This window comes from Eucyclogobius newberryi, unplaced genomic scaffold, assembly GCF_026437365.1.
Source record: "Eucyclogobius newberryi isolate DKJ021-1_F unplaced genomic scaffold, fEucNew1.0.hap1 SCAF_113, whole genome shotgun sequence".
Taxonomy (NCBI): Eukaryota; Metazoa; Chordata; class Actinopteri; order Gobiiformes; family Gobiidae; genus Eucyclogobius; species Eucyclogobius newberryi.
In genome coordinates, this window is record NW_027315739.1 from 303 (window position 1) to 10,000 (window position 9,698).

General features: G+C 50.2%; 1 protein-coding gene across 1 annotated transcript in view; it reads left to right on the forward strand.

Moving 5' to 3' along the window:
• The first annotated feature begins 1,121 nt into the window (after positions 1-1,121).
• LOC140355558 (forkhead box protein P4-like) overlaps positions 1,122-9,698 on the forward strand; it is a 15,533-nt gene continuing 6,956 nt past the window's right edge. Inside the window, exon 1 of the mRNA XM_072440191.1 lies at positions 1,122-1,185. Within this exon, the coding sequence (XP_072296292.1) occupies positions 1,141-1,185 (45 nt within the window). The 5' untranslated portion in view covers positions 1,122-1,140. The remainder of the gene's footprint in view (positions 1,186-9,698) is intronic.

Consider the following 9,698-nt stretch of genomic DNA (forward strand, 5'->3'; position numbering starts at 1 on the left):
CAACAGACCGCTTTAACCAACTGACCGCTTTAGACCAACCGACCGCTTTAACCAACCGACCGCTTTAGACCAACTGACCGCTTTAACCAACCGACCGCTTTAATCAACCGACCGCTTTAGACCAAATGACTGCTTTAAACAAACCGACCGCTTTAACCAACCGACCGCTTTAACCAAACGACCGCTTTAATCAACCGACCGCTTTAGACCAAATGACCGCTTTAAACCAACCGACCGCTTTAAACCAACCGACCGCTTTAAACCAACCGACCGCTTTAGACCAACCGATCGCTTTAAACCAACCGACCGCTTTAGACCAACCGATCGCTTTAAACAAACCGACCGCTTTAACCAACCGACCGCTTTAGACCAACTGACCGCTTTAAACAAACCGAACGCTTTAACCAACTGACCGCTTTAAACAAACCGAACGCTTTAACCAACTGACCGCTTTAAACAAACCGACCGCTTTAACCAACCGACCGCTTTAGACCAACTGACCGCTTTAAACAAACCGAACGCTTTAACCAACTGACCGCTTTAAACAAACCGACCACTTTAACCAACTGACCGCTTTAAACAAACCGAACGCTTTAGACCAACTGACCGCTTTAAACAAACCCACCGCTTTAACCAATCGACCGCTTTAAACCAACCGACCGCTGTAAACCAACCGACCGCGTTAGACCAACCGACCGCTTTAACCAACTGACCGCTTTAGACCAACCGATCGCATCAAACAAACCAGTAAACAGACCTGTAAACAGTAAACAGACCTGTAAACAGACCAGATTTTTTTAGCTGTATGAATCTTTCTGAATAAAAGGACAAATATGAATTCAAAAGACACTAATTGGTGATTTTTTTATTGATTTTCCCCCAAATGGACAAAGATCAAACATTTGTCTCTATTTTTTGTTGCTGTAAAAAATAAAATGCTCCAAATGGCAGAACGAGCTCAACTGTCCATCACTACATGTTAGTTCATCCCTGAGTTCACAAATCTACTGACAAAACATCCCAAGCTTCAGTTTTACAAAACCCAGGAGCAAACCACAACATGAAGGAGATAAATGGAGATAAAAGCTGTTCATGATCATGTTCTCCTCTCTCTGCAGAAGCCCCACTCTGGTGAAGAACATGATTTCAGGCCTGGGCTTTGGATCCCTAAACGCCAGTTACCAGGTAAACCAGTCCAGACCAGACCAGACCAGACCAGACCAGACCAGACCAGTCCAGACCAGTCCAGACCAGACCAGACCAGTCCAGACCAGTCCAGACCAGACCAGTCCAGACCAGACCAGACCAGACCAGTCCAGTCCAGACCAGACCAGACCAGATCAGACCAGTCCAGACCAGACCAGTCCAGTCCAGACCAGTCCAGACCAGACCAGACCAGTCCAGACCAGACCAGTCCAGTCCAGACCAGACCAGTCCAGACCAGACCAGACCAGACCAGACCAGACCAGTCCAGACCAGACCAGACCAGTCCAGACCAGACCAGTCCAGTCCAGACCAGACCAGTCCAGACCAGACCAGACCAGTCCAGACCAGACCAGTCCAGACCAGACCAGACCAGTCCAGACCAGACCAGTCCAGTCCAGACCAGTCCAGACCAGACCAGTCCAGACCAGACCAGACCAGTCCAGACCAGACCAGTCCAGTCCAGACCAGACCAGACCAGACCAGTCCAGACCAGTCCAGACCAGACCAGACCAGTCCAGACCAGACCAGTCCAGTCCAGACCAGACCAGACCAGACCAGTCCAGACCAGACCAGATCCAACTGAAATCTCCATTTGAACCGTCACAATCACCTTAAACTCTGCTGCACTTCAGGTGCATGTCAACTTCCATGTCCTCCATGTCTTCCATGTCCTCCATGTCTTCCATGTCCTCCATGTCTTCCATGTCTTCCATGTCCTCCATGTCCTCCATGTCCTCCATGTCTTCCATGTCCTCCATGTCGTCCATGTCTTCCATGTCCTCCATGTCCTCCGTGTCTTCTGTGTCTTCCATGTCTTCCATGTCCTCCATGTCCTCCTTGTCTTCCATGTCCTCCACGTCCTCCGTGTCTTCTGTGTCTTCCATGTCTTCCATGTCCTCCATGTCCTCCTTGTCTTCCATGTCCTCCACGTCCTCCGTGTCTTCTGTGTCTTCCATGTCTTCCATGTCCTCCATGTCCTCCTTGTCTTCCATGTCCTCCACGTCCTCCGTGTCTTCTGTGTCTTCCATGTCTTCCATGTCTTCCATGTCCTCCACGTCCTCCGTGTCTTCTGTGTCTTCCATGTCTTCCATGTTTTCCATGTCCTCCACGTCCTCCGTGTCTTCTGTGTCTTCCATGTCTTCCATGTTTTCCATGTCTTCCATGTCCTCCATGTCCTCCATGTCTTCCATGTCTTCTGCAGTTTGCTCTTCTGTTCTTAAATCTTTGTCTTTAAATATGAACTTCAGACTCAGGCTTTATATTTTTCAAACCTTTTTCAAAAAAAAATGTCCAAAAACAACAAATTTAACAAACATTAAACCACTTTTTTCATTTGTTTTTTAAAGGTCTGAGTTCTGTCCCGTGATTCGTTTATTTATTTATTTGCATTGACTCAATTGTCTCCAGGGTCAGGGTCAGGGTCAGGGTCAGGACCAGGACCAGGGTCAGGGTCAGGGTCAGGATCAGGGTCAGGGTCAGGGTCAGGGTCAGGATCAGGGTCAGGGTCAGGATCAGGGTCAGGATCAGGGTCAGGGTCAGGATCAGGGTCAGGATCAGGATCAGGGTCAGGGTCAGGATCAGGGTCAGGGTCAGGTTCAGGATCAGGGTCAGGGTCAGGGTCAGGACCAGGGTCAGGACCAGGGTCTTGTTCTTTTTGTCTCGTGTTATATTTGGAAATGTTGCAAAAATAATAATAATATTAAAGATAACGATTTAACAATTCTTTTCCGACCGACTGTCTTCACCGCTCGCACGTCCCTCTCTCTCTTCTTACAGCAGCCAATCACCATCAAGGGCACTAATATCAATTCTCTTTTATAATTAGCAGATTCCCTAATGACCTCCCCCTTCTCCCTCTCTCTTACCTCCTCCCCCTTCTCTCTCTCTCTTACCTCCTCCCCCTTCTCTCTCTCTCTTACCTCCTCCCCCTTCTCTCTCTCTCTCTTACCTCCTCCCCCCTCTCTCTCTCTCTCTTACCTCCTCCCCCTTCTCTCTCTCTCTTACCTCCTCCCCCTTCTCTCTCTCTTACCTCCTCCCCCTTCTCTCTCTCTCTTACCTCCTCCCCCTTCTCTCTCTCTCTTACCTCCTCCACCTTCTCTCTCTCTCTTACCTCCTCCCCCTTCTCTCTCTCTCTTACCTCCTCCCCCTTCTCTCTCTCTTACCTCCTCCCCCTTCTCTCTCTCTCGCTTACCTCCTCCCCCTTCTCTCTCTCTCTCTTACCTCCTCCCCCTTCTCTCTCTCTCTCTTACCTCCTCCCCCTTCTCTCTCTCTCTTACCTCCTCCCCCTTCTCTCTCTCTCTTACCTCCTCCCCCTTCTCTCTCTCTCTCTTACCTCCTCCCCTTCTCTCTCTCTCTCTTACCTCCTCCCCCTTCTCTCTCTCTCTCTTACCTCCTCCCCCTTCTCTCTCTCTCTCTTACCTCCTCTCCCTTCTCTCTCTCTCTCTTACCACCTCCCCCTTCTCTCTCTCTCTTACCTCCTCCCCCTTCTCTCTCTCTCTTACCTCCTCCCCCTTCTCTCTCTCTCTTACCTCCTCCCCCTTCTCTCTCTCTCTTACCTCCTCCCCCTTCTCTCTCTCTCTTACCTCCTCCCCTTCTCCCTCTCTCTTACCTCCTCCCCCTTCTCCCTCTCTTACCTCCTCCCCCTTCTCTCTCTCTCTTACCTCCTCCACCTTCTCTCTCTCTCTTACCTCCTCCCCCTTCTCTCTCTCTCTTACCTCCTCCACCTTCTCTCTCTCTCTTACCTCCTCCCCCTTCTCTCTCTCTCTTACCTCCTCCCCCTTCTCTCTCTCTCTTACCTCCTCCCCCTTCTCTCTCTCTCTTACTTCCTCCCCCTTCTCTCTCTCTCTTACCTCCTCCCCCTTCTCCCTCTCTTACCTCCTCCCCCTTCTCTCTCTCTTACCTCCTCCCCCTTCTCTCTCTCTCTTACCTCCTCCCCCTTCTCCCTCTCTCTTACCTCCTCCCCCTTCTCTCTCTCTTACCTCCTCCCCCTTCTCCCTCTCTCTTACCTCCTCCCCCTTCTCTCTCTCTCTTACCTCCTCCCCCTTCTCTCTCTCTCTCTTACCTCCTCCCCCTTCTCTCTCTCTCTCTCTCTCTTACCTCCTCCCCCTTCTCTCTCTCTCTTACATCCTCCCCCTTCTCTCTCTCTCTTACCTCCTCCCCCTTCTCTCTCTCTCTTACCTCCTCCCCCTTCTCCCTCTCTCTTACCTCCTCCCCCTTCTCTCTCTCTCTTACCTCCTCCCCCTTCTCTCTCTCTCTTACCTCCTCCCCCTTCTCTCTCTCTCTCTTACCTCCTCCCCCTTCTCTCTCTCTCTCTTACCTCCTCCCCCTTCTCTCTCTCTCTCTTACCTCCTCCCCCTTCTCTCTCTCTCTTACCTCCTCCCCCTTCTCTCTCTCTCTCTTACCTCCTCCCCCTTCTCTCTCTCTCTCTTACCTCCTCCCCCTTCTCTCTCTCTCTCTTACCTCCTCCCCCTTCTCTCTCTCTCTTACCTCCTCCCCCTTCTTTCTCTCTCTCTTACCTCCTCCCCCTTCTCTCTCTCTCTTACCTCCTCCCCCTTCTCTCTCTCTCTTACCTCCTCCCCCTTCTCTCTCTCTCTTACCTCCTCCCCCTTCTCTCTCTCTCTCTTACCTCCTCCCCCTTCTCTCTCTCTCTCTTACCTCCTCCCCCTTCTCCCTCTCTCTTACCTCCTCCCCCTTCTCTCTCTCTCTTACCTCCTCCCCCTTCTCTCTCTCTCTCTTACCTCCTCCCCCTTCTCTCTCTCTCTCTCTCTCTCTCTCTTACCTCCTCCCCCTTCTCTCTCTCTCTTACCTCCTCCCCCTTCTCTCTCTCTCTTACCTGCTCCCCCTTCTCTCTCTCTCTTACCTCCTCCCCCTTCTCCCTCTCTCTTACCTCCTCCCCCTTCTCTCTCTCTCTTACATCCTCCCCCTTCTCTCTCTCTCTTACCTCCTCCACCTTCTCTCTCTCTCTTACCTCCTCCACCTTCTCTCTCTCTCTTACCTCCTCCCCCTTCTCTCTCTCTCTTACCTCCTCCACCTTCTCTCTCTCTCTTACCTCCTCCCCCTTCTCTCTCTCTTTACCTCCTCCCCCTTCTCTCTCTCTCTTACCTCCTCCCCCTTCTCTCTCTCTTACTTCCTCCCCCTTCTCTCTCTCTCTTACCTCCTCCCCCTTCTCCCTCTCTTACCTCCTCCCCCTTCTCTCTCTCTTACCTCCTCCCCCTTCTCTCTCTCTCTTACCTCCTCCCCCTTCTCTCTCTCTCTCTTACCTCCTCCCCCTTCTCTCTCTCTCTCTTACCTCCTCCCCCTTCTCTCTCTCTCTTACCTCCTCCCCCTTCTTTCTCTCTCTCTTACCTCCTCCCCCTTCTCTCTCTCTCTTACCTCCTCCCCCTTCTCTATCTCTCTTACCTCCTCCCCCTTCTCTCTCTCTCTCTTACCTCCTCCCCCTTCTCTCTCTCTCTTACCTCCTCCCCCTTCTCTCTCTCTCTCTTACCTCCTCCCCCTTCTCTCTCTCTCTCTCTCTCTCTTACCTCCTCCCCCTTCTCTCTCTCTCTTACCTCCTCCCCCTTCTCTCTCTCTCTTACCTCCTCCCCCTTCTCTCTCTCTCTCTTACCTCCTCCCCCTTCTCTCTCTCTCTTACCTCCTCCCCCTTCTCTCTCTCTCTTACCTCCTCCCCCTTCTCTCTCTCTCTCTTACCTCCTCCCCCTTCTTTCTCTCTCTCTTACCTCCTCCCCCTTCTCTCTCTCTCTTACCTCCTCCCCCTTCTCCCTCTCTCTTACCTCCTCCCCCTTCTCTCTCTCTCTTACCTCCTCCCCCTTCTCTCTCTCTCTTACCTCCTCCCCCTTCTCTCTCTCTCTTACCTCCTCCCCCTTCTCTCTCTCTCTCTTACCTCCTCCCCCTTCTCTCTCTCTCTCTTACCTCCTCCCCCTTCTCTCTCTCTCTTACCTCCTCCCCCTTCTCTCTCTCTCTTACCTCCTCCCCCTTCTCTCTCTCTCTTACCTCCTCCCCCTTCTCTCTCTCTCTTACCTCCTCCCCCTTCTCTCTCTCTCTCTTACCTCCTCCCCCTTCTCTCTCTCTCTTACCTCCTCCCCCTTCTCTCTCTCTCTTACCTCCTCCCCCTTCTCTCTCTCTCTTACCTCCTCCCCCTTCTCTCTCTCTCTCTTACCTCCTCCCCCTTCTTTCTCTCTCTCTTACCTCCTCCCCCTTCTCTCTCTCTCTTACCTCCTCCCCCTTCTCTCTCTCTCTTACCTCCTCCCCCTTCTCTCTCTCTCTCTTACCTCCTCCCCCTTCTTTCTCTCTCTCTTACCTCCTCCCCCTTCTCTCTCTCTTACCTCCTCCCCCTTCTCTCTCTCTCTTACCTCCTCCACCTTCTCTCTCTCTCTTACCTCCTCCCCCTTCTCTCTCTCTTTTACCTCCTCCCCCTTCTCTCTCTCTCTTACCTCCTCCCCCTTCTCTCTCTCTCTTACTTCATCCCCCTTCTCTCTCTCTCTTACCTCCTCCCCCTTCTCCCTCTCTTACCTCCTCCCCCTTCTCTCTCTCTTACCTCCTCCCCCTTCTCTCTCTCTCTTACCTCCTCCCCCTTCTCTCTCTCTCTCTTACCTCCTCCCCCTTCTCTCTCTCTCTCTTACCTCCTCCCCCTTCTCTCTCTCTCTTACCTCCTCCCCCTTCTTTCTCTCTCTCTTACCTCCTCCCCCTTCTCTCTCTCTCTTACCTCCTCCCCCTTCTCTATCTCTCTTACCTCCTCCCCCTTCTCTCTCTCTCTCTTACCTCCTCCCCCTTCTCTCTCTCTCTCTTACCTCCTCCCCCTTCTCTATCTCTCTTACCTCCTCCCCCTTCTCTCTCTCTCTCTTACCTCCTCCCCCTTCTCTCTCTCTCTTACCTCCTCCCCCTTCTCTCTCTCTCTCTTACCTCCTCCCCCTTCTCTCTCTCTCTCTTACCTCCTCCCCCTTCTCTCTCTCTCTCTTACCTCCTCCCCCTTCTCTCTCTCTCTCTCTCTCTCTCTCGCTTTCTCTCACCAATGCCATTTTTTCATGATTTATCGCAGCCGCAGTTGTCAATTAAGGTTAGCGCATAAAATTATCGCCCGTCCCAGACTCAGAAAAAGCCAGAATCCCTGTCCTTCCCCGTCCTGTCCCGTCCTGTCCCGTCCCGTCCTGTCCCGTCCTATCCTTCCCCGTCCTGTCCCGTCCTGTCCTTTCCTGTCCTTCCCCGTCCTGTCCCGTCCTGTCCTGTCCCTGCCCCTGTCCCGTCCTGTCCTGTCCCGTCCTGTCCCCGTCCTGTCCTGTCCCGTCCTGTCCCCGTCCTGTCCTGTCCTGTCCTTCCCCGTCCTGTCCCGTCCCGTCCCGTCCTGTCCTGTTTTTGTTATTTTGACTTCTTTCATATTTGTGAGGGAGACGAAAGCTCGACTTTGACACTGACAAAGCCTCATTTTGTGTCTGATTTGGACTTGAATTTGATCCTAAAATGGTTGTAAAAGGGCAGGAGCCTCACGTCCTGCAGTGCCCCCTGGTGGAGGTTAAATGTGCAGCAGAAGAAGAAAAAGGATATTTGATGAGAGTTATTATAATATGTCGAATTTTTATGATGTTTGAAAAGAAATAAAGAGATATACAGCACAGAATTGAGCAATAAAAGAGCAGAAAGAGAACGTGAGTCGCACCATTGCGTCTGCGTCTGCTCAGGCCGTCTGCTCAGGCCGTCTGCTCAGGCCGTCTGCTCAGGCCGTCTGCTCAGGCCGTCTGCTCAGGCCGTCTGCTCAGGCCGTCTGCTCAGGCCGTCTGCTCAGGCCGCTTCAGAACACACTCTTGTGTGTGTTCATGCGTTCATGTGTGTGTTCATGTGTGTGTTCATGTGTTCATGTGTTCATGTGTGTGTTCATGTGTTCATGTGTGTGTTCATGTGTTCATGTGTTCATGTGTGTGTTCATGTGTTCATGTGTGTGTTCATGTGTTCATGTGTGTGTTCATGTGTGTGTTCATGTGTTCATGTGTTCATGTGTGTGTTCATGTGTTCATGTGTGTGTTCATGTGTTCATGTGTGTGTTCATGTGTGTGTTCATGTGTTCATGTGTTCATGTGTGTGTTCATGTGTTCATGTGTGTGTTCATGTGTGTGTTCATGTGTGTTCATGTGTGTGTTCATGTGTTCATGTGTGTGTTCATGTGTTCATGTGTGTGTTCATGTGTTCATGTGTTCATGTGTGTGTTCATGTGTTCATGTGTGTGTTCATGTGTTCATGTGTGTGTTCATGTGTGTGTTCATGTGTTCATGTGTTCATGTGTGTGTTCATGTGTTCATGTGTGTGTTCATGTGTGTGTTCATGTGTTCATGTGTTCATGTGTGTGTTCATGTGTTCATGTGTGTGTTCATGTGTGTGTTCATGTGTGTGTTCATGTGTTCATGTGTGTTCATGTGTGTGTTCATGTGTGTGTTCATGTGTTCATGTGTGTTCATGTGTGTGTTCATGTGTTCATGTGTGTGTTCATGTGTGTGTTCATGTGTTCATGTGTTCATGTGTGTGTTCATGTGTTCATGTGTGTGTTCATGTGTGTGTTCATGTGTTCATGTGTGTGTTCATGTGTTCATGTGTGTGTTCATGTGTGTGTTCATGTGTTCATGTGTTCATGTGTGTGTTCATGTGTTCATGTGTGTGTTCATGTGTGTGTTCATGTGTTCATGTGTTCATGTGTGTGTTCATGTGTTCATGTGTGTGTTCATGTGTGTGTTCATGTGTGTGTTCATGTGTTCATGTGTGTTCATGTGTGTGTTCATGTGTTCATGTGTGTGTTCATGTGTTCATGTGTGTGTTCATGTGTGTGTTCATGTGTTCATGTGTGTGTTCATGTGTTCATGTGTGTGTTCATGTGTTCATGTGTGTGTTCATGTGTTCATGTGTGTGTTCATGTGTGTGTTCATGTGTTCATGTGTTCATGTGTGTGTTCATGTGTTCATGTGTGTGTTCATGTGTTCATGTGTGTGTTCATGTGTTCATGTGTGTGTTCATGTGTGTTCATGTGTGTGTTCATGTGTTCATGTGTGTGTTCATGTGTGTTCATGTGTTCATGTGTGTGTTCATGTGTTCATGTGTGTGTTCATGTGTGTTCATGTGTGTGTTCATGTGTTCATGTGTGTGTTCATGTGTGTGTTCATGTGTTCATGTGTGTGTTCATGTGTTCATGTGTGTGTTCATGTGTGTTCATGTGTGTGTTCATGTGTGTTCATGTGTGTGTTCATGTGTGTGTTCATGTGTTCATGTGTGTGTTCATGTGTTCATGTGTGTGTTCATGTGTGTGTTCATGTGTTCATGTGTGTGTTCATGTGTTCATGTGTGTGTTCATGTGTGTGTTCATGTGTTCATGTGTGTGTTCATGTGTTCATGTGTGTGTTCATGTGTGTTCATGTGTTCATGTGTGTGTTCATGTGTGTGTTCATGTGTTCATGTGTGTGTTCATGTGTGTGTTCATGTGTTCATGTGTGTGTTCATGTGTGTGTTCATGTGTTCAT